This window comes from Artibeus jamaicensis, unplaced genomic scaffold (assembly GCF_021234435.1).
Source record: "Artibeus jamaicensis isolate MK-2021 breed Jamaican fruit bat unplaced genomic scaffold, CSHL_Jam_final scaffold_614, whole genome shotgun sequence".
In the NCBI taxonomy this organism is placed as follows: Eukaryota; Metazoa; Chordata; class Mammalia; order Chiroptera; family Phyllostomidae; genus Artibeus; species Artibeus jamaicensis.
Genome location: NW_026522050.1, coordinates 4,193,398 through 4,221,189, shown reverse-complemented (window position 1 = coordinate 4,221,189; position 27,792 = coordinate 4,193,398). Strand labels below are relative to the sequence as shown.

At 51.7% G+C, this 27,792-nt stretch overlaps 1 protein-coding gene across 8 annotated transcripts; it reads right to left on the bottom strand.

Moving 5' to 3' along the window:
- On the bottom strand, positions 1 to 26,671 carry VPS37C (VPS37C subunit of ESCRT-I). Of its 8 annotated transcripts, none has more exons than XM_037137783.2 (6): positions 26,369 to 26,671; positions 25,789 to 25,919; positions 4,380 to 4,478; positions 3,645 to 3,816; positions 2,694 to 2,776; positions 1 to 2,131 (listed from the first exon to the last, which is right to left on the bottom strand). In XM_037137783.2, the coding sequence occupies exons 3-6, from the start codon at positions 4,470 to 4,472 to the stop codon at positions 1,400 to 1,402; spliced, it is 1,080 nt and encodes a 359-aa protein (XP_036993678.2). In that variant the 5' UTR covers positions 4,473 to 4,478; positions 25,789 to 25,919; positions 26,369 to 26,671; the 3' UTR covers positions 1 to 1,399. The 8 variants fall into 8 exon arrangements, with proteins under 8 accessions (XP_036993678.2, XP_036993674.2, XP_053515130.1 ...); XM_037137779.2 differs by having other exon boundaries at positions 25,795 to 25,919; XM_053659155.1 differs by lacking the exons at positions 25,789 to 25,919; positions 26,369 to 26,671 and adding exons at positions 12,357 to 12,493; positions 12,785 to 13,649.
- Positions 26,672 to 27,792: the final 1,121 nt, after the last annotated feature.

Genomic DNA, 27,792 nt, shown 5'->3' with positions numbered 1-27,792 from the left:
TCCATTGGTGATTTCTCTTTATAAATAACTTATGAGAAGCAAGCACAGTTGGCAAGGGACCGACGGCGCGCATCGAGCCCGTCCGCACGCCCACTGGCGGCACGCAGGCTGCGGGGGGCAGGCACCAGGTCGGGTTCCCTTGTCGGCCGCCAGACTCTGGGTGCTCGTGTAGTGGACGTTTCAAGGCACATATGACTCCCTAACCGGTAGCAGCTCCAGGGTCTGCCCTTGGGACCTGGTTCACATCAGCAACAGCTAAGTTAATGCTTCGTTCCTCACGCCCCCTTTGGTCCGTTGTCATTTTTATCACTGAAAGTGCTCAAAACCCCCAGTGTGCTGGGGGCTGCTTGTGTGTGGCTCGGAGTCACCGTCCCTGCCCTTTACATTCTGAAGACGAGAGATGCAAAGAAATGGACTCCGACACACTGACGGTGTTTTAGGAAGCACCACTGGGAGGTGACTGTCAGGGCATCTTCTGATGTCTGTCTCAGGAGGGATGTTGGGGGGGGGGGGGTACACCAGGAGCCGGAGGAAAGGGATGAGGGAGGGGCTGCTGCAAAGGAGATTCAAGGCACTCACGGAGTGGACCGGCGGGACGGCCCCAGGGAAGAGGGGCGGCTGGGGAGGCGACCTGGCACTCCGCTCCTAAGTGACCCCCGATGTGACCACAGTCTCCTGGGCCAGAGCTACCTTCTCCCATCCAGCCAGACGGTTGGAGGTGACCACCCCCAGATTTTCCAACCAGAGCGAGCCAGGTCTGGGGTCCACCTTCACAATCCTGTCTTCTCACTGCGCTGGCCCTGATGCTGTTAATCAAACCAGCAGACAGCACGTTTCTCTGACACAGGCTCATCAGAGTTCAGTTATGGCTTTTATGTGACTGAAAGTCATGAAGCATCTTCCCTCTGTTCTCGCCCTGGCCATGGTGCGCTGGGCAGGACATCCTCGAATAGACCAGAGACACAAAAAGTTGCGTCCCTTGGTGCAGGCACCTCATCAAATACGCCACATCCAGGGGAGGGGGGTGAGCAGGGGCAGGAGGACCCGCCAGCTGCCATGCAACCGAGACGGGACTGCACTGGGCTCAGATGTCCCGGAGCGCAGACACAGCAGCCGGTCACGGACGCAGAGCTCACTCGTGCAGACAGCCACAGAGAGGCGCTGTGCTCCCAGCCTGGCTGGCACTGGACAGGCTAAGGCAGTCACTGGAAGGAGGCATGTCCTCCTCCTGGAGGCCGGTAAGCGCGTGACAAGCAGGGCCTGTAGACTCCCAGCCAGGTGCCCCAAGTCCACGGAGAGTGCCGACTCCACTTCCAATCTAACCTCGAATCTCAGCAGAAGGTGGGCCAAAGGTGTGGTACTGGCGGAAGTAGGGAAGGGCCTAGGGCCAGGACCCTGTCTAATACCCAGGCCAAACAGGACCCTGAGGTGACGGAAACCCATACGGGGGAGCTGGCCCAGGGGGGTAGGGAGGCCGAGGGGGGCCTGAGGGCTGGGGCTGGCCTGGGAAGCCTGGGAGCGGGGGCTGTGTTGGGTAAGGAGGTTTGCCTCCTGTCGAGAGGTAGGGGTGCTGCTGAGGATAACCGGGACTGGGAGCCCGGCCCCCCGCCAAGGGGTACCCGGGGCCAGAGGCACCAGAGGGAGGCACAGAATAGCCAGGCCGGGGAGGCAGGCTCCTCTGTGGGGACCAGGAGTAGCCCGCAGCAGCCCTGGGTCCTGGCTGGGCTGATGGGTATGGGGGGCCCAAGGGCCCACTGTAGGGAAGGGAGGCCGGGGACACCCCCGGGAAGGGGGCCGGCTGGAGCGGGCCTTGGGCGGTGGGGCCCACTGGCAAGCCGGGAGAGGGGCTATAGGGCAAGGGGAAGGGAGGCACTCCTGTGGGTGCCTGCAGTGGGGGTGGCTGCTCTTCGGCCACAGGGGGCGTGGCCTGGGGGACTGGGCGGGAAGGCAGAGGTGGGCGGAGAGGAGGGGCGTCACCAGCTGGCTCCTGGGAAGCTCTGGGCTTCCTCACCACATCCTGCAGCTTCTCCACGCGGACCCGGCGCAGATGGGACAGCATCCTCATGGAGGAGAAGTTCTCCAGGAATGTTTCCAAGGATACCTCACCCTCCAGGAATTTCTCCGCCATGGCCTGGAAGACATGGGTCAGGTGACAATACAGGCCTGCTGGGAACAAGCACACCCTTGGTCCCCCAGGTCACAGATCAGCCATGGCCCTCCCACCTCTGCTGCCCCAGGCAGCCGCTGCCCTCTCTGGCTCCTCACTGCCGATACACACGATACACACACTCGGCGGTTCACTCTGCCTTTCTCACCAGAGTATCAGCTGCTGGAGGGCAGGGACCATCTGTCGCAGACACTGCCGTCCCTGCCCCCACTGTGGGGGCCCACTGTGCCTGGCCCCGTGGCTACTGCCTAAGCAATGAACACTGGCTGCTGAGTTGCTGGGCGGCCAGAGCACGGAGACCGAAGACGGAAGAGAGCCGCCTGCCCACCCGCCGCCCACGGCCACTCAGGGTCCCTGTTCTCTGCATCCCAAAGGGCCTCTGCTGGGACACCGGGTGCCACTCACCTCTGCAACCTACTAATGCGCCCTTGTCCCACCCTCCGCAGACACCCGGTGCTCATGACATGGCTTCTGCCCCAGGGGCTGACGCTGTGGGAGGAAGAGGGGATGCCAATGACCCTCTCACCTCTGACTCTTCTTCAATTTTCATGCTTTCGATCTGCAGAAGGTCTAACAAGGTCCCCGGCTGCAGTGCTGACGAGAATTTCTCTGGAACAGAGGGTAGAAAGGCCGACGTTTCAGGAGGATTCAGAGTTGGAGGCCAAGGTCCCTGCCAAGGCCCCCCGAGGGCCCTGTGTGCTGCGGCCGCGCCACACCCCTGCGGCGGTTCCCTCAGGTCGCCTTCCTGAGTGGAGAGGAGCTCGGCCGAGCCCAGCCCCGTTCGGTCCCGCAGGGCACCGCTCTTCCTCGCTGTCACGCCCGGACAGCCCCTGCCACCTCCATAGACAGTGGTCCGGCACAGAGAAGGCCGGGCCAGCCCTGCCGAAGCTGAGCTGGCTGAGTTGACAGTGGCAGCGCAGGCTCTGCGGGTTCGAATCCCAGCTCTACTGCTGGCTGGCGGTGCGACCTTGGTCACGCTCTGGGACCCTGGGCCTCATCTGTGTAGTGAGAGCGACAGCAGGACCCAGCCCTCTGTGGCCATAAGGACAAAAGTGCACGTAAAGCGCTTCTTAGCACAGGGCTGGGACGTGGTGACCCACAGTAACTGCTGGCCCTCTCCCACCCTGAGGAAGGGAGAGGGCATCTGTTCTTCCACGCTATTTTTTAATAATAGCTATTTTTATTTATTTTCAGAGCAAAGGGAAAGGAGGAAGAGAGGGAGAAAAACGTTGACATGCGAGAAAAACATCACTCAGCTGCCCCCCGCATGCACCCCACGTAGGCGTCTGGTCTGCAACCCAGGCCGTGCCCTGATGATCGAACCGGCGACCTGTGGGTCTGCGGGATGATGCCCCGCCCACTGAGCCACACCAGTCGGCACCTTCCATGCTACTCCATCAGCTCTCTCAGTCCAACCTGGAGCGGCCCCTGAGTTGGAGCCCCCCAGAGTACCCTCCCGGGGTCCGGCCACCCCTACCCAGCTTTGCCTTCTGCTCCTGGCACCGCTCCACAAGCTTCCGGAGCTCCTGGTACTTGTCCGAGAGGTTTGAGCGGCTGATCTCCAAGGGACCTTGGAACTCCAGGTTCTGCTCGGCCAGGCTCCGGTTGGTGGCCAGCGCCATCTCCCGTTCCAGCTGTAGGTCCTGGACCTAAAGAACGGGGTGCTCAGCATAAGAATCCCCACTACCACTCAGCACACAGCAGGCTAGTCTGGGGGCTTCTGGGACTCACTGCCCACCGTAGGCAACCACAACAACACTGAGCCCTCAGCTAGAGTCAGATGGACCTGGGGTCAACGCTGAGCAAGCACTCTGACCAGGCACCCCATGGAATGGCTGCATACGGATCAATCAGATGGGCCCATGCCCCAGCCCGAGAATGCCTCCTCCTGGAGGTGCAGGGCCACAGGCCCCGGGGAAAGGCAGCTACGAAACGGTACCATGGCTTCTAGAAACCGCCTCCAGACTCAGGCTGCAACAACAGTGCGGAACTGCTGCAGTGTGTGGGTTCGAATGAGGGCCCAGACTCCCTAGCACTGCCCCCTAGGGCCCCCGAGGGCCAGAGAACTAGGCTGACACCTCAGAGGAATCTCTGTGGGTCCCAACCACGGGGAAGGCCATAGGAAAGGGAGCTGAACCGGACCCGAACTCAAGTGCCTCAGTCCCATCCATAGGCCCTTCCCTTCTTGGGCCCCACGACAGCCTGCTTCTACCTCGGGGGACTCCTGGGCCAGCCGGTCAATGGCTTCCGGGTCATTCTGCATGGCCTCCAGCTCCTCCAGGGTCTTGTCTTTCAGGGTCTCCATCTTGCCCTGTAACCACAGAATGATTCTGACGTGACGAGGAGAAGCTCGTGGGGAAGGGACCCCTGAGCCATTTGTATCATCTGTGAAAGACAGTTTTGGGAGGATGCTTCCTCCCTCGAGGGGGTGGCTCAGGGAGGGGTAAGGGTCCCATTCAGTGTGTTCCTGCCACCCTGCCTGCCCCCCTCCCCAGGGACCAAGGAGCTGCTCCTTCCGTCCAAACCCTGGACAGCAGGACACGTGAAAGCACTCGGCAGCCAGGAGGAGAACACGGAGGAAGCTGCCCAAGGAGCGGATGGAAAGGGCAGGAGGAGAGACCGGCCCAAGGCGGCCCGTGGGCCCTGAAGACAGCAGCCACTCCGGGAGGCGTCTATTTCCGTGTGCACCAGAGACAGACCCCGCCTCACACACCAGGGCCGCTGCAGGCTGTATTTAGGCCGCTGACAGCCTCTAGTCCCCTCAGTGTTTTCTGCAACTGCCATCCTCCCCACATGCCACAAAACTGGACTGTCACATTCACGTCCCCATCCTCATCACCACGGGGAAAAAATGGACAAATTGGCTTCCAGGGCAATCAGGAGGAAAAGAAATTGACCGACCTGAATAGAATGTCCGCTTTGACAAAGAGCTAGTTTCAGCAGTCCCCTCCCTCTGTCATTCTGCCCGGGGGACACTGACAGATTGTCTGTATGACAAGGGGTCACAGCCAGACCCCAGGGACCAAGAAGAGAAAGCATGCACACAAACACCCAGTACTCACTCCCTTTCTGCTGCCAGGACCCTCTCTGTTTATCTGTTTTTATCTTTTCCAGATAGGCGTTTGATAGCATTACCGTTGGTTTTATCATTACAAAGGTGTTAGTTTTCTGAAGACTCTGACACTGTGGGAGATCTGAAGTGCCCCATAACCCCACGCCAGTGCCAGCCTCCAAGGAGCCGACACCTGCCACTCGGCCAAGGAGGCGTTTTGGAATCCAGCACCAAAGTTATAGCCAGAAGCAACCTTCTCTGGGTCCCAGTCTCCCCATCTGTAATAGAAAAAGAGGCATCTCCCAGGGCCCTGAGAGCCGAGAAGAGAAACTGATAAATATTGACCACCCTATCCCCCATTTTCCAGGAAAGTCTTGCTTTACGCCTCACCTCCTTGCATAGCTATTCCTTCCCACGCTCAAGAACATCCCGGTCTAGACAGATCACAGGCAGACCTGGGAGGTCGTGCAGGTTTGGTCCCAGACCACTGCAGTAAAGCCAATGCCACAGTAACGTGAGTCCTAATCTTTTTGCCGGCGGAGGACCTTGCTTTCAATTTGTAAAGATCACAGCACCTCTGAAACACAATAAAACAGGTGTGCCTGGATACAGCCACCCGCTGATAAAGTGCTACCCAAACAGGGTCACCACCACGTCCGGTGGTGCCTACTGACGGTGGAATGGAGCCCCGAACCTTGCAAGGATGGAATGCGAGGCTTCACTGTGCACCTGAGCCCCACCTGCCAGGCAAGCCAGGGAGGGGCCCGGAAATGCAGGGTCTCCCTGGGAAATGCTGATGCAACCGATCCAGGGCCAGAGTCTGAGGAAGACAGTAGATAGCTCCTTGCTAGTCGTGTGACAATGGAGGCTACTGGATATTGAGAGCCAAAGAATGAGTTTTACAATACACGTGCTATCCCTCTTAATCCTGTGAAGTGGCAGTCCTCCCACTTGCGGATGGCAGTCAAAACTGAAACCTGCACCCTGTCTACACCTCCCCCTGCTGCTCCCGAACTTGTGGTCTAAAAGCTGGCACAGGGGGCAGCAGACTGCACAGGCCCGAGGGAGGAGCCGAGCTTCAGAGGCCCAGTGCCCCACCAGGAGCAGGACGAGCAGGGCAGCTTTCTGATATAAGTCTCGAAGATCGGAAACATGTTGGGAGCCCAGGGTCAGCCAGACAGACGGAGTCTGAGTCCCGGGCCCTGCCACTTACCAGCTACCACACCCTGCCCAAGTGCAACCTGCCTGAGCCTCAGGCTCCTCATCTGTGAAATGGGTTCGTGCAAGGTTCAGTGAGATTCAGTAGGTAGAGTGCTGGCTTAGCACAAGGCCTGAACTAGAACAAGTGCCAGCAAGAGACTGCAATGCTTCAGAACTTACTTATTCCTAAGGCCTCCAGGATGGCCCAGCTTGCTGGGGCTCTGCAGCTGTGTGCCCAGCCCTACGCCACCCAGGCAGGGGCCTGCCACCGAACAGGGCACTGAAGGAAAGTGGCTGTGAGGGTCCCAGTAATGGCCAAGGCTGTGTAGCGCTGGCTCTGCTGCTCCAGGTGCGGCTGCTCTAACAGATAAGGAACTAAGGTGCAGAGAGGTTAAACAGCTCGGCTGGTGTGGCCCAGCGGGTCAAACCCAGGCAGTCTGGCTCCAGGGCTTATTCTCCTACACTCTAGGCTGATGGCTCTCCAAGTGTGTTCCCAGCACCCTGGGGCAGTCTCTAAGCCCCTCTGAGGCTGTCCAAGAGGTCAGAATGACTTTCACGATCCCAAGCATTATTTTTTTTATTCCCTTTCTTGCATACAGAGGAGCTTTCAGAGGGTACCTGGCACATGATCACGTGATTATTTTGGCAGCCAAAGTGTGTGCTTGCGAGTTGTGTTTTAAAATTTCCTCACTTTCGGTTTCTAACACAGTGAATATTAACAGCTAAAATCCACATGGATGCAAACTCTGGGAAATTCAGTAATGTTAGGAGTGAACGATGTCCCAAGACCCAAAGACGCAGAGTCTGCGGCCCGAGGCTATGCTGCCTGCTGCCTGCTGTGCAGTCCCTGCTGGGGACTCCTCCATGGGGCATGGCTGACGGGACAGCTGGTGCCAGTCCTGGGGAACTGCAGCTCTGCTCGGGGCTTGTGGAAACCTCAGGAATAAGTAAGTTCTGTGGTGTTGAGGTCTCCTGCCAGCATTTGTCCCAGGGCAGGTCTCCTGCTAAGCCCGAGCTCCGCCTGCATTATCTCACTGAATCTTGTACTAGCCCAGAGTCAGATGGCTAGGAAGGGGCCGTGCCCTTACCAGTGAGGGGCAGGGCAGTTGTCACCACGTCCATCAGATTCACCTGCAGTCCCGGTGGAGAGCCAGTGCCCTAAGACCTCCTCCAGACCCAGAACTTTAGAATCTCCAGGGTTCTTAAAACATTTTTTACATATGTTTACTGATCTTTTTTTTGAGAGGAAAGGAGAGAAACATCAACTGTCTGCCTCCCATGTGAGCCCCCATATGCTCCCTCACCGGGAATTGAGCCCACAGCCCAGGCATGTGCCCTGACCAGGAACCAATCCACAACCTTTTGGTGTGCAAAACAATGCTCTGAGCCAGGGTTCCAAGGGTCTTAATTTAATTTTTAAGTATATTTTATTGATTATGCCATTACAGTTGTCCCAATTTCCCCCCTCCCTCGCCCCACTTCTCCCCCTTGCCCCACCTCTCCCAGTACCCCTTTACCTCCAGCAACCTCCCCCCCTTAGTTCATGTCCATAGGTCATGCAAGTAAGGTCTTTGGCTTCACTTCCTATGCTATTCTTAACATGGCCCTGTCCATTTTGTTCCTACCAATTATGCTTCTTAATCCCTGTACTTTTCCCTCCATTCTCCCTCTGCCCCCTCCCAGCTGATAACCCTCCATACCTACAATTCTTTTTCTGTTCTAGTTGTTTGCTTGGGACTTGTTTTTGTTTTTTTAGGTTCCCTTGTTGATAGTTGTGAGTTTGTTGCCTTTTTAATGTTCATGGTTGATCTTCTATTTCTTAGATATGGCCCTTTAACATTTCACATAAGTGCTTGGTGATGGTGAACTTTACCTTGTCTGGGAAGCACTTTATCTGCCCTTCCATTCTAAATGAGAGCTTTGCTGGATAGAATAATCTTGGATGTTACGTCTTCGCTTTCACTACTTTGAATACTTTTTGCCAATCCGTTCTTGCCTATAAGGTTTATTTTGAGAAATCAGCTGATAGGCTATGGGCATTCCTTTGTAGGTAACTCTGCTTTTCTCTTGCTGTTTTTAAGATTCTCTCTTAATCTTTAAACTTCGGCATTTTAATTATGATGTGTCTTTGTGTGGTCCTCTTTGGGTCCATCTTGTTTGGGACTCTCTGTGCTTCCTGGACTTGTATGTCTATTTCCTTCACCAAATTAGGGAAGTTTTCTTTCATTATTTTTTCAAGTAAGTTTTCAATTTCTTGCTCCTCCTCTTCTTCTGGCATCCCTATGATTTGGCTGTTGGCACATCTGGAGATGTTCCAGAGATTCCTAAGCCTATCCTTGGTTTTTTTTGAGTTATTTCTTCTTTTTATTCTGGTTGAATGTTTTTCTTCCTTATGTTCCAAATTGTTCATTTGAATCCCGGCTTCCTTCCCTTCACTACTGGTTCCCTGTGGATTTTCTTTATTTCACTTAGTGTATCCTTCATTTCTTCCTCTGTATTGTTGCTGTACTCAGCTCTCTGAGCATCCTGATCACCAGTGTTTTGAACTCTGCATCTGACAGTCTGGCTACCTCCATTTTGCTTAGTTCTTTTTCTGGGGTTTTGCTCTGTTCTTTTGTTTGAACCGTATTTCTTTGTCTTCTTAGTTGGGCAGCCTCCTTGTGTTTGTTTCTCTGCATTATTAGGTAGAACTGCTCTGACCCCGTCTTAGTAGTAAATTGTGTGGGGCAGAGTCTCAGATAATTGCCAGGGCGGGGCAACCCAGTTCACTTCACCACTTTGTGGCTCTGTTGGGGGAGGAAGGATGACTCAGAGAGGGGACAGAGCTGCTGCCTGGCTTCTGGAGGTTTGCCCAGCACTTGCCCCATTTCCAGTCACTTCTATCACTTTCCATATGCAACTGGCACCTTCCAGCTGCTGCCCTGGTGGTTAAACCCAGAGTGGGTGGGTTTCTGTATGTTGTTCTACATCTCTGCAGGCCCCTTAAGCTGCAAAAATCCAGCAGTTCCTTCTGCCACCCCAACCCCTCCTGGTTTTTACACCCAGAAGTAATAGGGATTATCTTCCAGGTGTTGGAATCCTGGGCTGTGCAGTCTGGCCTGGGGATGGATCACTCACTCCCAAATTATCCCTCCTGATTTTTATCCACCAAACATGAATGTGGGACCGTCATTCCACCACCTCCTCTCCATCTCTGCAACTCTGCTCCTCCTATCCATCTGCATGAATGTGGCTTCTTTAAATCCTTGGTTGCTGGACCTTCATACAGCTCAATTTTCTAACAGTTCTGGGTGTTATGTTTTGAAATCTGGTTGCAATTCTTTCTATGGTTGCACAAGGAGGCAGAGCATGTCTACCTATGCCTCTGTCTTGACTGGAGGTCCTAATTTAATTTTCAATGATGTTACAATAATGAAGCCACCCAGGTCAAACTAGCTTTGCATCTGTGATCTTACTTTACTCTGGTAACTGAGGGAACTCTAGTGCTCCTGGCCTCATCTGGTGGGTGTGACCTCATCTGACAGGAAAGGCAAGGATGGGGAGCGGAAGGGCTTTGTCAACCTGTCCCTCAGAGGCGGGACGGAAATGCAGGGGCTCAGAGTCTCTGACGGGACCTCAAGTGCACTTTCCTTCAGTGCCTCTAATCCAGCTTGTGTGGGTGGACCAGGCAGGCACCAGCGCTTACCTGAGAGGAGGCACTGACTGATGGGGACCCAGCCTACAGCCACCTGGCTGGTTCCCACCAGCCACTATTCCCCTCCCCCCCAAAAGGGATATGTTTTGATCACAGTAAAGTCACCAAAATAAAATCTCTGTAAAACATTTGAGTATTTCACAGCATCTTGAATTGTCTTCCCGCTGGGGTTGACAAAAGGGTACTACTGACACCTCTGTGGATCTGCTGTGTATGTCCACCCTTCTTGAACTTGTAGTGAACATGGGGTTTAGTGGATGAGTCTGTGAAAGCTAAGTTCCCAAGCCACCTCTGCTGGGCTTGAAAGTCCCAGGTGGCCCAAGGCGGGACCTGATGTTGCTAAAACTTGTGTGAGGCTACTGCTGCTGCTGCTTTGGAGAGGGACAGGGAAAGGAGCAGCAGCAGCACCAAGGACGTAACTTGTCACCAAAGTTTGGTAATAAGTGACTGTAATTACAGGGGTGGGCAAAAGTAGGTTTAGAGTTGTGATACTCTAATGAATAATGAATAATAACACAAGAATAAACTCTGTTTCACCTGTAACTATAAACCTACTTCTTCCATACCCTGTATTAAGCAAGAAAGACTTCCCTGTGTTAAGAATAGTGGCCGATCAAGAAATCAATGAACAAGCGAGTACCCTGGATCACTCAGGGGTGCACTGAAGTGTGCAGCCCACTGTACCATGACACACAGCCCCCTTAGATCCAGTGCCCTCCGACCACCATCCAAATGATAACCTTTCTCTGGAATCTGACGCACCCCTCCTGACTCTGTTTCATTGCCTTGAACTCCCTGTGGCAAAAGTCCTGTAACGTTCACCTGCTGATCCAGAGTCCCGTTGCCTTTTAGACAGTGACAATTCTCCCCAAAGTGGGCCATGAGTGAAACACACTGCTGTCCTAATTAGACCACCCATGCCTGGCATCAGGCCCCCCAACGTGCTCCCTCACTGGGAATAAGATTCCATTCTGCGTGGAAAACCTGACATCCCAGCTCCAGGGGTGTGGAACCCGGGAGACGAAAGGGACAGGAGGTTCTAGCTCCCCTCTGTGAGGACTATCAGGGAGGACCTCCCCTCTGTGAGGCACTCCCTGGCTGGCAAAGACGAACACTCCCCAATTTACAGGTGTTGAAACTATGGCAGAATGGCGTGCCACTTGCCTGTGGTGACAAAGGAGGGGGCCCCAGACTTCTGGGGCCTGCTGCTCCTTCCACTGGGCCCCACCAGCCAGTCGCCCCCTCTCACAGCGCCTCAGAAGGCACTGCTGGCAGGAGAGGTGTGCGGGACCCCGCACCCACAGACGCCCACATTCTCTAGGGGCTCCTTCTTCCTGCCTGTAAAACGGCTAAACAATCCCTGATGGTCACGGGCCCCTTTCTTCTGAGATCAGAGCCCTCTGCAATCTCTCCCATTAACTTACATCAGTAACTTCCAACCTGTCATCTCATGGCACATAGAAATGAACTACTAAAATTCTTTGGCATCCCACAAAATATATACTTTCTGCCATTCTGACCAAAAAATAGGCCTAATTTTGATTCATTCACACCAGATGGCACTCTTGTGTTAGCTGCTGTCATTGTTTTACTTGACAATCTAAGGGGAAAAGAAGTCAGTGCCCCTGACTAAATAGTCAGGCACTGCATGTTTCTCTTTGTTTTTTTTTTTTTCTGGACAGAGAGAAAGGGACATCGATTTGTTGTCCACTTATTTATGCATTCACTGGTTGCTTCTTGTATGTGCCCAGGCCAGGGAATGAACTTTCAACCTTGGTGCATGGGGCCATGCTCTAACCAACTGAGCTACCCGGCCAAGGCCAGGTATTGCATATTTTAAAGATTCTTGGGCTGCAACAGGCACTCTGGTGTGCCCTAAGAATCTTTTAAAAAGGTACTGCATGTTTTAAAGATTCTGGGGGCACAGCAGAGTGCCTCTTGCAGCACGCCAGCGGAAAAATCGCTGGCTTCCAAACCGCTCTAGTAAGTAGAGTGAACACAAGGCTTAATTACCCCGATTTCAGAAAGGAGGCCCGGAGAGAGATGATGAAAGCACTGCCATGTATTGCAAAAGGTCTCGTAAGCCGTTTAGTATTTAAATTTCACAAGCACCTTTGCCCACCTGCCCCACCGTCCCCCCGCCCCTCAGGGGCAGTCAGGAGGATAGTTTAAGATAACAAGATTGCAGGTCTGAAAGCCCCAGGCCCCTGGGCGCCCCCCCCCCCGGCAACCAGCTCCCCTACCCTGGCCCACTGACAACATCTCAAACTGCAGCAGGCAAATGCCTGTCCCGTGAGAAGTCCCCGGAAGCTGGGAGTGCCTTTCTTCCAGAAGTCAGAGTCACCAGGGAGGCTGAAAGTAGCAAACACTTCTCTGGGTTCTTAATTTGGAAAAGGAGAAAGGAACAGGAAAATATTTTGCCCAAGGCCCCTGCTGCTGGAAGTGTTCTGCCCCCCAGTCACCCAATGTGGCAGGAAAAATCAAAACCAGTGCTACTCAAAGTGGCCACAACGCCCTGGGACGTCAGGATGCAGAGAACTGGAGGTTACTGAGCAGCCATCTGGGGGCCCAGAGGCCAGGAGGTTTTGTGTCTGGAGGGCCTGACAAGCCCAATCACCTCCCACCACCCCACCCCAGCACCCAGGCCTGACCAGGACGCCCCTCCACTTACCAAGGTGCCCAGGAGGATGTTGGGTACTCAGGGGTGGGGCAGTGTCAGGAGTCTGCTATTTGGAAGGAGGGGACAGGAAAGAAGGGTGAGATGAGAGGACAAAGGGAAGGAAATGGCGCGTTCACCACTGTATTCCCAGTGGCACACAGAGCCCCTAACGACGTCTGCAGAAGAGCGGACAGGGGCAGGGAGGGCGAGGACCAGTGGGTCAGCTGGTACGCGCGTCATCCAGGACGTGGGGATGTGAGAGCAGGGCTTCTTCCACCTTCCGCACCTCACTCCTTTCTTCATGCGTTTACTGACAAACACCTGCTTATTCATTACTACATGCCAAGTACCATATAAGAACCCACCGAAAGGGAGGAAGGGTATGTGGGGGCAGAGAGGTGTAAATAAGTATTTACTGAATTCTTACTGTAGGCCAGGCACAGCCTTAAAATATAAAAACAAGCAAATTCTCCAGAAATTCAGTTTTGTTTCAGAGAGCAAAACAGAGAAGCAGACGGTGGTAAGAGGGGCGTCCCGGGGGAGCGGGGGCCGTGGAGTAAGAAGCGGGGAGGTGGACAGCTCTGAGGGCTGGGTGTGCGCCCAGCCCCTGAGGCCTCGCCAAAGGGGCTGCTCGCACTGGGACAGGAGTCCAAGGGTGGAGGGCAGACGACAACAGGGCCCTCGTGGGAGCGTGGATGGGAGGAGAAGGCTGGTGAGGGAGGCAGGAGGCCGCATAACACTCACAGGTACAGAAAAGACAACACCTCCTTTGGAGGCGACACCATCAACTCAAAGGAGACCAGCCGGGGAACAAGGTGAACAGGGAAGGCGGGGGCTAACCTGTGTTCCCTCCGTCATGAGGGGACAACGTCGTGCATCCCTTGATACCAAGCCCTGAGAGGGGGAAAAAATATGTTTCTTTTCTTTCTTTTTCCTTTTCACTTTGTTTTGTTTTGTCTGCTCTGCAGCTTTCACATCCCCGCCAGAGATCACGGAAGTCACAAACCCTGCACCCACCAGGACAAGGCGGGTGCATCAGAGGCCAAGCCTCTGGGCGGGGAGTGTCTCCCTCCGCAAAGCACAGGCTCCTGCCCAGCTCATGCACCCCCTGGGGGTAGGAGGGCCGGTCTCCAAAGAAAGCTCAAAATCTAGATCTGGGTGCCATCTCCCCATTTTTAAATTCCAGTGGGCAATTCAAAGTTGTCAGAAACTGGGTGGCCTGTGGTTTAAACCCCAAATCGACATGTCCTCCAAGAGAGACTGCTGCCAGGGGAGTGGATTCTGCAAAGAAGGGGGGAGGACAGAGCAGCCAGGTGCCACATTCCAGGAGCCCTGCATTCCACAGCTGTGCCCTTGGGCCTCTACAACGCATGTACTGAAAAACAAAGCTTCTGGCCACTGGCCCTTGCTGCTGGCAACTCTGGATCTCAACTGCTTTCCATTACTTTGCATCTTGACTAACACATGCCTTGGACACAGGGAATGTGATCTAGCGGAAGATAAGAGGCTCAAAGGAGAGGACACTGTACCCTAGTGGATTTACGCCAGAGGCAGTATCCTTTCTTGCCCTGGGGAGGCAGGGGAAGTGGCTGCAGAATGTCTACGTGAGGCTGGTGAGCGCTCAAACTCAGGCAGCCTCCCGGGTCTGTCCTTAATGGGGTCGGTGGGGAGCAATGTACTGGTGGATCTTGCTCAATGAGGATCTTTGCCAGGATTGTTCAGCTCAAAATTCAAACAGCTTCGACTGATATCAGGTCCTTTAAAGAAGAAACTCAGGAGTGGAGGGGATAAAAAAATGAAAGTAAACGCAGCATTTTCTACATGCAGGCTGCTCAGATTGGAGTAAGGCGTGCCGGTCCTAGAGATGGTCTGTGGTGCCCCCCACCTCAAAACAGGTAAAGTCCGCTCTCCCCGCCCAGAATGCAGAGGGGACAAGCACAGTATGTGGGCACAGACACTCCGGCTTTGCGCTTTGGCTCCGCAGCAATTTAGCGGGGTGGCCTTGATCGAGTCCCTTAGGCTTAGTCTCCTTCTCCAGCAAATGGGCAGTCGGCGGACAATGCCACGTGGGGCCTGCGTGCCTCAGATGAACAGGGCTGTGCAGGCTCCCGGCCACTGAACAGGCATTACTGCATAATTCTGCTTCTTGAGGGAAATCTTAGGGGCGACTCCAGACACCCCTGGGGCTCCACACTGAGTCAAGCAAAACGACCGCCATCACTGAATTCTAACACGGAACCGTGGCTGGGCCAGTGTGCCTGCTTTCTCTGGCTCCAGTCCCCTCCTCACTGTGACCAGACACCACTTCCTTGCCAACTACTTCCAAGCCTGAAATTACCCTGGTAGGGGGAGTTATAAAGGCCTTGGGGTTTCTTGCAAATTCCCCACATCCACCTATGGTGGCGTAGGAAAGCTGTTACCATAGCAACCTGCACAAATCAACCCCAGGGTGTTATAACCCTGGCCCCATCCCACTGCTCATGTCAGAGAACACCTGTGGGTGCCGGAGCACACTTCCTAATCTTGCTTCTTAATGAGGACATACTAGTTGATCTGATCTATTTTTCTTCCTCCAAATGACTCCAGCCACGCAGCCAAGTATCAGGCTGTTGACCTGACTTCACACAGGAGGCCATAAAAAAAATCAAACATCATGTGAGTCTCACGTGACCCAAAACACCACCGAATTCACCCATCCTGCAGCTCCGAAAGGCAAGCCCCAGAAGGGAGGCCTTTTCAGTGTTCAGTCCTTCCGAGGAGTGTCCAGAGTTGGGGCTGGGGCCCCCTTCCACCCCCAGTGCTAAGTGGTTAGGACAGCAGGAAAGGTAGTGGAAAGAGCTCAGGGCTTTGGAGACAAATGGCCCTGGATTTAATCCCAGCACGACCTTTTACTAGCTACTTAAACTTGGGCCACTTAGTCCATCTTTCTGCCCTGGCTGGGCGGCTCAGTTGGTTGGAGCGCCGTCCTGCACACAAAAGGTGGCTCCCAGTAAGGGCACATCCTAGGTTGTGGGTTCAATCCCCGGTCAGGGAGCATACGGCATACGGGAGGCAGCTGAGAGACGTTCTCTCTCACACTGATTTTTTCTCCTCTCTCTCTCCCCCTTCCTTCCTCTCTAAAATCAATAACCATATCCTTGAGTAAGGATTAAAAAAAATTATTCAGCTTTTCTTACTCTGTTTCTCATTGGTAAAATGGGGCTAATCTCGCCAAAACCATCAGGTTGCTGTGAGGACTTAATGAGAATTAAATGAGAGTCTCTGGAGGTGCTAGAAAAAGCACCGAGCAGGTGCTAGGTGGCATTAACTCCCACACGCTCACACCTCCCACAGCTTATTGTGTAAAATGCTGCCTGACAACCTTTCTGGGCACCGGTCTGAGATGGCTCTTCAGGTCCCGGGGGGGAGGGGAGCCAAGGTCCCCAAGTGTAAGCGTGCCCATACGTCTTCAGGGGGGCACTGTACAATCTCTCGGGACAAGGTTTCCGAAGCCTTGTCACCTGCACATAAATGCTTACATGACCAACAGAATGCTCCTGGAGTGCACTGAGTAACTCCGACTGACCCCTTTCCCAGAGGCAGGCCCTCACGTGAGAATTCTCAGGAATAATGAGCCCTGTTACCATACTACATGGGGGATGCCCTCATCTTCTGATTTTTCTGCAAACGAGATACTCCTCCCAGCTGACCTCCACCTGTTTCCACCAGGACTCTCACTTCCAACCCCCGGGCCATCTCCGAGGCACAGGCCCCGCCCTCGACCAGGTTTTATCCAGTCACCGTGACGGTCTTTCCAGTGCCTCCATCCCTGTCCTTCCACAAACTCCAAACTCGTCTTCCCACCTCCAGGGTCTCTTCCTTCCAACCACCCGGATTAGTTTCTTCAACACTCCTGCCCGCTCCCTCTGCCTTCCCTAAAGCTAGTCCTCCCTTCCCTCCCCCCTCCCTTTACTTCCCGCCTATCCCTCCAGCGGGGGCAGTCAGGACACAGTGCCAGGACATGCCACCTCCATGCTCTGTCCCCACTTGGTGTAGCCACTCCTGCTGTTTTTCTAATTTTCAATTTTTTTTTTTTTTTTTTTTTTAGAGAAAGAGAGAGAAAGAAACATCAATGTGAGACAGATTGGTTGGCTCCCATACACACTCTGACCAGGGATCAGACCTGCAACCTGGGCATGTGCCCTGAACAGGAATCAATCCCGCAGCCTTTTTGGTGCACAGGACAATGCTCCAACCGACTGAGCCATTTGGCCGGGGCTCAACATTTTTTCTAAAGGAGGGTATTTTTGGCTTTTTCCAAACATCACCCATTACTCTAAAGCCCTCAGTGCACAGAACAAATCCTCTGGGCGGAGGGGCAGAGGGACAGCCCTGTGGTAACAGAGGGAGAAGCCTGGACCCTCAGGAGGGCTCCTCCCCAGACACCTCCCCAGATATGGTCTGAAAGCCACTGTCCCAACCCCTCACCTCTGCTGTCCCAACCCTCCCAGCCTGGCCACCGGCCCAGCTCCCCTCCCCCTCCCTCCCACCCCTGCTCTACTCCCTTTCAGCTGCCAGGTCTCACCCACCCAAAGCGCAGAGTGAGGAAATGCTACCTGGTACTCACAGAGCATGGGTGGGGCAGGATGAAGTCTAGGCAGAAGGAGCAAGGAAAGCAGCACAGGTGAGGGGACACCTGGAGGGTGGGCAGGCACTTTCAGGACGGAGAAGGAGCAGAAGAGAAGACGGCAGGCGGAGGGAGGGCAGAGCGGAAGCGGGGTGGCATGCTGGGGGCTGCTGAATCCTTGAGGGCAGGGGTGGAATCAGGCCTCACCACCTACCACCGTGCCCCTGCCCAAACCCCTGGGCCCCACCAGTGAAACAGCAAAGGTGGCTGTGACCAGAGCTCACGTGCACAGCACTCACTACCCACAGAGCGCTGTTCTGGACACTCTCTACCTAGCAGCTCGTGTGACCCTCACAATGGCCCTTCACCACTGTATATGCCTTGGTTTTCCTCATTTGATGGACAAGAAAACTGAGCCAAAGAGAAGTTGCAGAGGCTGAATCTCACCCGAGGCAGCCTGGCTTTGGAGCCCACCCTCTTCACCACCGCACAGTCTCTTGCCTCCGTTAAGTCCATGTCCATGAAACACAGTGCCTGGCTCCGGGTACAAACTTAATCAATAGTGGTTACTGCTCCTATCTTTCAACTACACTCCTAAGGCCCAGGGCCTCTTGATGTTCCGAACCCAGAATAACTCTGTCCTCAACAAGTACTAGTCTGGCACCTACCCTCCTTGACCATCCCTCAGGATAAGACCAAACTCCTGGGCCAGGCGCACAGGACCCTGGAACCCCAGATGTCCCAGTGGCACCGGGAGCAGCCCCTCCTTCCCACCTCTGCCCTGCAGGGGAAGCCCAGTGACTGAAAGCTCAGAGTCTAGAAAGCAGACAGCCTGCGCTCTCAGTCCCTACTGGCTGGGAGCTGGGCCAGGTTTCGGAAGCTCTCCGTCCCCTGGTTTCTCCTACAGGGAAGGGTGTCTGTGAGAGTGAAATGAATGGTCACCATCTGCACCGCCATGGCTGACCTCACGCTCTCAGCCCACTCCTACCTCTGCAACTCAAGCACTTCCCACGTGGACCCTGAAGAGAAAGAACCCGAGATCCCTCCGGGGATGGCATCAGTCAACAGAGCGACAGGACTCCGGTGGCTGGATGTAACTCAGATCGATAGCATTCAGCGTCAGTCAGTATGACGGCCAAGAAACAGGTCATTTAGTAAGTAGCCCGTTCTTGAAACTTCCTGACAATGAAGCACAACCCACCTACTTGGCAAAGCCTCTTCCTTCTCTGGCCTATGGCTCTGACCCTAGGCTGCTCCGCACCAAACTTCCACTTGTTTCTCTGTCCCAACTGTTCAGATGACTCAGGAGGGTCTCGATCTGCAGTCATCAGTCCTCCACCCTCACCCCACACTAATCTGTACGGAGTAAGCTGAGCTAGCAGGTTCAAACATCCCTTTAGGAAGGATCAAGATTAAGGTCAAGGCAAAAGCATACTTAGGACAAATATCTAGGAATCTGCAGGGAACTATCAAGGTGCATCTGTTTAAAGCCCAGGGTGGTCACACTCACGGCTCTCACTGATGTGGGGTCACCCAGGCCAGTATAAAGTGAGATGGCAATAGAACCCGACCCCTGCCATTGGTGTCTGAGCCAAAAAACTTCCCAGTCCACCAGAGGCAGGCCGATGGGTTCAGGGCAATCGTGTAGCCACAGAAAACAACAAACCAGGCCAGAGGCTCCTTATATCTGCTCCTGACTCAGGCAGAACTCCAGGAAGGCCATTATCCAGCAGGCAAGAGGTGGCAACGCCAGACGCAGCACTGAGCTCTGGACTCATTTTCATCCTCATGCAGGATGTCTGCTCTGAGCCAGCCTCTCCAGACCTGCCCTCCTGATTCTAACAGACCCCGCCCCCTCCCACACCCCAGTAATCACTAGGGAATGGTCAATCAGCACTTCTGTGTCCCTACTTAAAACCTTCCACAGTCCCCAGTGCTTTGGAATGACATTCGAAATCGTGTGCTCCTGGGCTTGGCATATAAGGCCCTGGATCAGCTGACCCCAAGCCTCCCTTCTCAGCCAGATCTTCCTCCACTCCCTCATGGGATGCTTACCCCATCCCCACTCTTTCTGTTCTGCCTTCTATTCCCAGAACAAACAGCAGGCTTCCAAATCACTTAACAAATGTTCTCCATCTACATAATGATCAATACAATAGGAGCCTTGCCTTCAAAGAATCCTGAGCTCTGCCTCCTTCCCTTTGCTCTTGCCCTTTGCTCTTACCGTTCCCTCCTCCTGGAATATGCCTTCTCCAGCTTAAAAATGACTGCCCATCCTTCAAATGTTAGCTCCTCTGGGAAGCGTTCCTGGCTCCTCCCAAAGAATTCATTCATCCTGCCCTCCATGGTGCTCTGTAGATATTACACAGCATTCACCATGTAGGAATCAGCATCTTTACCCAGCAAGAACATGAGCTCCCCAAGGGCGCAGCCCATGTCTCACTCATGTCTGCATTCTAGCACCCAGGTCCATGCTTAGCACACACAAGGCACTCAGTGACTGCTACCTAGACAGGGGCTTTCGCTTCCGGCGAACAGAGGAAGGGGGACCAGACTTACTCCCCTGCCTCAAACTGAGAACCAGACAAATTAGTGAAACAACAGTTTTCAGACAATGAGTCAAGCAGTGCACGGGGGATTCCTCAGAGAGGAAAACAAACAACTGCCCCTACAACTGCCCTAACTTACTGCCTAGAGAAAGTTTCCAAACCATGGCACAGGGAGGGTCAAGCCAGGTAGAGCCCAACAGTCTCCTCAAGCTGGGGAGACAGAGCTGGGGGTCCAGAGAAGCTCCAGGAGCCAGAGTTCGCAGGGCAGAGTATCAGAAAGGTGACAGCTGCACAAAGAGACAGTTCTAGAACTCTGCAGAGGGCCCCTCCAGCTTTCAGCGGAGTACAGACAGGAATCATCAGAATTAGAGGTAACAACCTTTAGACCTCAAGTTGAGCCAAAAACAATTTGTGTCCCCACCAGCCGGAGTGGGGAAACCTCATAATTCACAAGACATAATAAAGCACTGGAGAGGGTATTGCCTTGGTAGTGCAAAAACTTAACTCTGGTCTAAGAGCTGCTTTGATCCCAGCTAACAAAACTTAAAGAATTGAACTGTTTCCAAGTACTTAGAAGTGTCCCAAAACAATGCCAAGAATAATCACAGAAATACAAAAAATATACAACATCCCACAGGGTTAAAATTTGCAACTTCTGACACACAGTCAAAAATTAGCAGAGAAGAAATAAAAATGATCCGTAATGAGGGAGGAAAATCAATCGATAGAAACAGACTCAGAAATACAGGTAACAGAAGTAGCAGACAAGGACTTTAACATGGTTACTACAACCATATTCCATATCTTCGAGAAGCTAAAGGGAAGATTGAGCATGTTAAGTAGAGACATGGAATACATAAAAAACCAAAATCAAACTTCTACACATGGAAACTACAATGTCTCAGATAAAAAGTACATTGAATGGAACTCACAGCAGTGCAGACTCAGCAGAAGAGATGAGGGAACTTGAAGCAACAGCATTAAAATGATGTGAAACAAACCACAAGGAGAAAAATATTCAGGGAATCATGAGGGGCATCAGAGAGCGGTGGAAAAACGTTAAGCATCGTAATACATATGTAACTGGGGTCACCAGGGAAAGGCAAATGAGGATACAGAAAACATCTGAAGAATTATTACCTGAAAATTTTCCAAAATTGCATGAAAGCTAAAAACCCACAGATCCAAAAACCTCAATGAACCTAAGCACAAGAAACATGAAGAAAACATGTACCCACACCAAGGTACAACGTAATTAAAGTGTTTAAAACCAGTGATGGGCTGGCGGGGGTGAGGAGGGGAGGTGATGTTTCTCTCCCTCTCTCCTTCCCTTTCCCTTAAAAGATAAATAAATAAAATAAAAGAATTACATCATGTCTTTATAAAAACAGGAAAAGAAAAGCAGCCAGAAGACAAAAACACACATTATGAGAACAAAAAAATAAGAATGGCAGCAAATTACTCACAAGAAACAATGCAAGCCAGAAGACACTGCAACTGCATCTCTAAATGTTGAAAGAAAAATAATAAATCTAGAATTCTATACCCAGAGAAAAATACCTTCCAAAAACAAATGCCAGAAATATACTTTCTCAGGCATCCAAAAATGAAAGAACACAACCCCAGCAGACCAGCACTACAAGCAGTATTCCATAAAGCCCTCGAGTCGGAAGGGCCATGAAACAAACTGGAAATCTGGATTTATACAGAGGAATGAAGAGCAGCAGAAATGATAAACATGGTAAGTAAATATAAAAGATCTTTTCTCTTTCATCTCTTTTAAAAAAAATAACTGTTTAAAGCAAAAATAACAACATATTGTGGGATTTATAACAATATAGAACTGAAATTGTGACAATAACATTATTAAGGCAGGGGTAAATGAAAGCATATTACTGTGAGATTCTTGTACTGTATGTGAAGCGGTACAATACCTCTTCCTGATAAACTGCGACAAGTTAAACATGCATGCCATGAACCTTAAAGCGACCACAAAAAAGCATTATAGCAAATAAGCCAATAAAGAAAACAAAATATAATCATAAAAGTGACTCCATCCCAAACCAGTCAGGAAAAAAAGGAAAATGGGAAGAAAAAACATGGCACAGATTGAAAAAAAAATAGCAAGATGAAAGAGTTAAACCCAACTGTACTAATAATCATGTTACACCTAAATGGTCTAAACATCCCAATTAAAAGGCAGAGATTGTAAAATTGGGTTTTACAAAATGCAAAACCCATCTATATGCTACCAACAAAAGATCCTTGTTAAATACGAAGACACAACTAGTTTAAAAGTGAAAGTATGTAACAAGATATATTGTGCTAGCACTAATTTTTAAAATTCCCATCATTATTTTATTTGTGGTAAAACATACATAAAATTTACTGCCTTAATTAAGCATTTTCAAGGGTACAGCTCAGTGGCATTAAGTACATTCACGCTCTCGTACCACCATCGCCCCCCATCCACCTACAGAACTTTTCCATCATCTCCAACTGAAACTCTGCCCCAGAAGTGCCCCTTCCCTCCTCCCCGCGGGGCCTGGAAACCACCGCTCTTCCTCCTGTCTCTGTCGATGTCACTGTTCCAGGAGCCCCACAGAAGACAGGCCCTGCACTGCTTCTCCTTTAGTGAGCAGCTTGTTTCACTTACTTCTTCAAGTTCCATCCACACTGTAGTGAATGTCAAAACTCCCTTCCTTCTTAGAGTTGAGTAACAGTGTATCGTAGGTATGTACGCACTCATCTGTCAACAGACACTTGGGCAGCTTCCACCATTGGGCTATTATGAATAATGCTGCCATGAACATCGGTGTGCAAATCTGTTTGAGGCTCTGCTTATACCTCTTTAGGATGTACACCCAGATATGGAATTGCTGGATCATACAGCAATTCTATACTTCATTTTTTGAGGAATTCCACACTGTTTTTCACAGCAGCTGCATATGTTACATTCCCACCAGCAATAAATAAGTGTTCCAATTTCCCCACAACTTGGCCAACACTTCTAATTTTTTTGATAGCAGCCATCCTCAATGGTGTAAGTGGTACCTCATTGTCACTTTTGAGTTGCATTTCCCTGACGACAAGTGATGCTGCACGGCTTCGTGTGCTTACTGGCCATCTGTATATCTTCTTTGGAGAGCTGTCTAGTCAAGTCCCTTGCCCATTTCAATCAAGTTGCTTTGCTGTTATTGAGCTGTAGGAGTTCTTTATATATTCTGGATATTAATCCACTAGTTTTTTAAAATGTGAATGACTATATTAGAATGAGACAAAGTAGATTTCAGAGCAAAAACACATTTCATGATAAAAGAGGTCAATTCATCAAAGGAACATAACATTCTAAAATATTTATGTACTTAGTAACAGACATTCAAAGCACAGGAAGCAAAAACGGATAAAACTACAAGGAGAAATAGACAAATCCTCAATTATAGTTACATTTCGATGCCCTTCTTTCAATAACTGATAGAACAAGTAGAAACAAAAGGAGTAAGGACACAGCAGACTTCTAACAGCACTACCAACCAACTTGACGTAATATTTACAGAACGCTCAGCTCAATGGCAACAGAAAATGCATTCCTCACAAGTGCTCACAGAACATTTATGAAAGTAGACCATATCCTGGCCACAAAACAAGTCTCAGTCAAAACAATTCAAATCATATGAAATACGTCCCCTGTTTACAAAGAAATTAAACTAGAACTCAGTATTTATTGGAAAGAGAATAAACACCATAATGCTGACTCTGACTCTTTTGCTACTTGAAGAGGGAACAGATAAATTAGCGCTGGGACTAAAAGTACTTGTATGTCCTCCATGCTCTGCGTACCTGACCTGGGTTATTTGTGTATCATACATGGGTGAGTCTCTCCTCCTCTCTCCTCTCATCTCCAGCCCATCCTAAGCCCCAGGGGCCCGCTCCATCAGCCCCGAACAAATCACGACAAACCTGTTTGCTGTTTGCCCAAGTCTTTCGCAAACTTGTGAAAGGGAAAAACTTGTGAGTGGTGAAAGAAGTGCCATGGAGCAAGCACCTGTGAAGCAACTGTGCCTTCACGGCTCCCAAAGCCTCAGAGACCATGGCTATTACAGAGATCTCTTTGATAAGAGACAACTTTCCGGGAACAAAACACAATCTTCTGAAAACTCCAGACCCTAAGCAGAAACTAAGAGCATTTCCAAACAACAGAGATTCAATCAGATTAAAACAAAGCCTTCAAAGACCTGATTAGGTCAGTCTGGAAAAACCCCACATGTACTGGCCAACAGTGTCCAAAGATGATTCATATGGCTAGTCACACCCATGCCCTTTTAGGATTTAGGTCAGATTAGTCAATTTCAAGGCAATAGGAAAAAGAAAACAAGATTCCCTAGGAAAACTATCACTTCCAAGCTCAGCATATCTACAAACTTCTTCAGGTAAGGTGCTTCCCAAACCTTCCTTATTATGTAAGAATCGCCCAGTGTCTATGTTAAAATTATACATTCCTGGAACCCCCAACAGGCAGTCTAAGCAAGAATCTCCAGATGTGTGGCTCTGGATTTTTAGTAAGCATCACAGATGATTCTTAAGGTCCAGCAAGTACCCATTAGCTTTGAAATGAGAGTAACGAGTAATTGGCTATGTGACCCTAGCCAATTTATCTACCATCTCCCAAACTCACTTTTCACCTGTTAAATGGGATCAGCACCTACCTTGTGGTGTTCTCAGAGTTCAGCACGTTCACAAAGCCCTCTCAACAATGCCAAAAGCACACGCAGCCACACAAGAAATCAGTTACTGCTACCTAAAAAACTGCCACCAGTATCTGCCAAGACGATGAAATAAATCTATAATAAAAATGTTTTACCTAATGGAAATTACAAATTACGAACCCCATTTCTGAGATAGTATTGGGGAAAAAGCTTTTCTGGATACTACAGCTGACAAGAACAAAGACTCTCACTTCAGTATCTAGTATTTTTTGCCCCAAGTCGTCACTCCCATCCAGAACCATGGGCAGTCCTCTACAGGGCTGCAGCTTTGGACGACAGCCCCCAAAAAAAAGGCTTTCCATCCCAAATCCCTCAGTCACCATCACCTCCAGCTCAAGGGCTGACAGTAGCAGACCTGAGTCAGGTGGCAGCATTGTAGGTCAACCAGCAGGAAATAAGACTCTTGCATAGAAGGCAGGGAGCCCGGTCTACAGGGTGGCAAAGGCCTGAGTCAGCGACAGGATTTCTGGGATACTGCTGAAGCAAAGGGAAGTGACTCTGTGAAGTTTCCAGAGCTAAAGGTGGGCATTACTTAGATGAGTGAGTCCAGACACTGCGTGGCTGAGAAAGCACTGACTTGTGTTAGGGGCTGAGACCCTGACATACACCATGAACTCTGCCAGTAACACACAACACAGCCCCAGGTCACTTCTTCCCTCGCCCATAAAGTGGGAAATCAGCACCTCACTGGCTGTGGGGGAGGGAACATGGGGGAACCAGGCACCTGCTGGAGATACAGAGGGTCCCGACTTCGATTTTTCGACTTTATGATGGTATAATAGTGATATGCATAATAAATTATGAGATATTCACAGGTTACTATAAAATAGGCTTTGTGTTAAATGACTGTGCCCAACTTGTAGGCTAACATCTAAGAGTTCTGAGCTCATTTAAGGTAGGCTAGTCTATAAGCTACAACATTCAGAAGGTTAGGTGTATTAAATGCATTCTGAATTATTTTCAGTTTACGATGGGTTTATCAGGACTCAACCCTGTTGTAAGTCAAGGAGTCTATTTATGTATTTGTAGTATAAACACACACTGCCCTTTGTACCCAGGAAGTATCAGGCCCATACTGGACAAAGACATACATACACACACCAATGCCCTCGGTCCCCGGCAAGTCCAGGGATGAGGATTTGTCGGTGATGCTGGGCAGTCCAAGGCTGGGTCCAGAAAAAAGTGTAAGAACAGAGTCCAGGCTTAAAGCCCATGCTGTCAGTGCCCTGGAAAAAGGGCACACGTCAGGGAGTCAAAGACCAGAGTGACCCTCCGACCCCACAGGGCCACCACCTCCCGTGAGTCCTCTGCCGGCTGACTCCACTCTTGGGCCTGCTGCCCCATCTGTACAATGGGCAAACTGGCTCTAACGTCACCAGAACTATGACCTGCAAAATGCTCCAACAGGGCGTGGAAGGTGAAGCGCGGGGGGGGTGAGAGGGGCGGGGCTGGAGGCGCGACCCGCGGGGTTAACCCGGGCAGCGCCTCGCGCCTTCCGATCACTGCCTCCCTCCCACTGCGAGGGGCAGGGGAACCAGACCTCGGTGGCAGTCACGCGCCCCTCGTGCCCAATCACCGGCCTCTACCAGAGTGAGGCGGGAAGGAGGGGGCGCGCCGGCGGCCATTGCAGCGCCACCCCCGTCCCGGTCCTTGCCCCTCCCCGGGTCTCGCTCACCTGCCCCGGCCGCCGCCGCTGCCACAGCCGCCGCGGGTTAAACCACAGCCCACGCCCACACTTCCGGGGTCCGCAAGGCCCTCCTACTCCTGCCGGATGTGACTCCCCTCCAACGTCCGGGTCTGGGAGCCGGGCCCACAAGCTCTTCCCTCTACCGCGCTGGGCACCTCACGTCCCTCCGAGTCGCGACACCGGCCCTCTTCACCAGACACACTCTTGGGCACGAGGGGCCACACCCACGGGAGGCCCACGAGACCCCGCCAGGACGGCGGACGCCCCGCCCCCTCGGGCCTTTGGCCCCACCCCCAGGAGGGAACACCGCCCTAGAGGTGGAGACCAGGCCCCCCTTGGAAGAGTGCGCCTGCGCAAGTCTTCGGCGTATTCTCGGCTGGGTAGGCCAGGAGTTGCTGTTTTACACGGCTCAGCCTGGGGGAGGTGCCTCGAAGCGGCGCAAAAGGGGCCCCAAGGGAAAACTAATGGAATGCCAGCACGTAGAGGGCGCCCTAGATGGCCTGAGCTCACACTGCGGAACCCCCACGCTAACCAAATACTCAGTTGCGTGACACTGTGGCTCCAAGATTGGAGGGACCAGGGAACTAAGTGTCTCCTGGGAAACGGCCGTTCCTGTCAGTCTGGAACTGGCAGGCGTTGCAAAACAACTCCTGAGTAGTTTCCCCTAGAGTAACCTGTTTCCCAAGGCCCTAGATAACACTTTTAGTCCATCCGCGTGGGTAGTGCTTTAAAAAAATCACAGGAGTCCTTATGCCTCATCCTTGCCCACAATCACGAGGCTGATGACCCGCGACGGAGGGTCCTGATGCTTGCGTTCTCTCCTCTGAGCCTTGTGCTGGACAACAAGGTATAGAGTTGCATCCCATTTCAGGTTTTGCCTCTCAGCGGGGTCCACAATTGCAGCTTTGTAAAAATGGGACCCCAGGAGGACAGTTTCAGAATATTATTAGATGTTGAATTAAGAGCACTGTTACTAGTAACTGAAATGCAACGCAAACCTTCTTCTGCAAAATGGAAATCATCGGGTCACATAAGCATGCAGACCAAGGGCTGTGGTCTGTATTCAAGGATTCATCCTTCTTACTTGACTCTATTCTTTGTCTTTTGTGTTATCACCCTTTCCTTTCTGCAGATAGGCCCAAGATTTATATTTCAAATTCTAGAGAGAATGGATCTGATTGGTTAAGATAATTGGATAGAGCGCCCCCTTTCTTGCCGTTTCATAAACCACCAGGTAGCCTGTCAATTAACCACCTTGGGTCCAGAGATCACCCTTCTCCAATCGGCAACACCCTCCCTCCCCCTTAAAGCCCAGAAGGGAACCAGTGAGGAAGACAATTCCGGTTACTGATTCTTCTGAGACACCAGTAACTCATTTGAGGGATGCTGTGGTTGGTTTTGCAAACATTTCA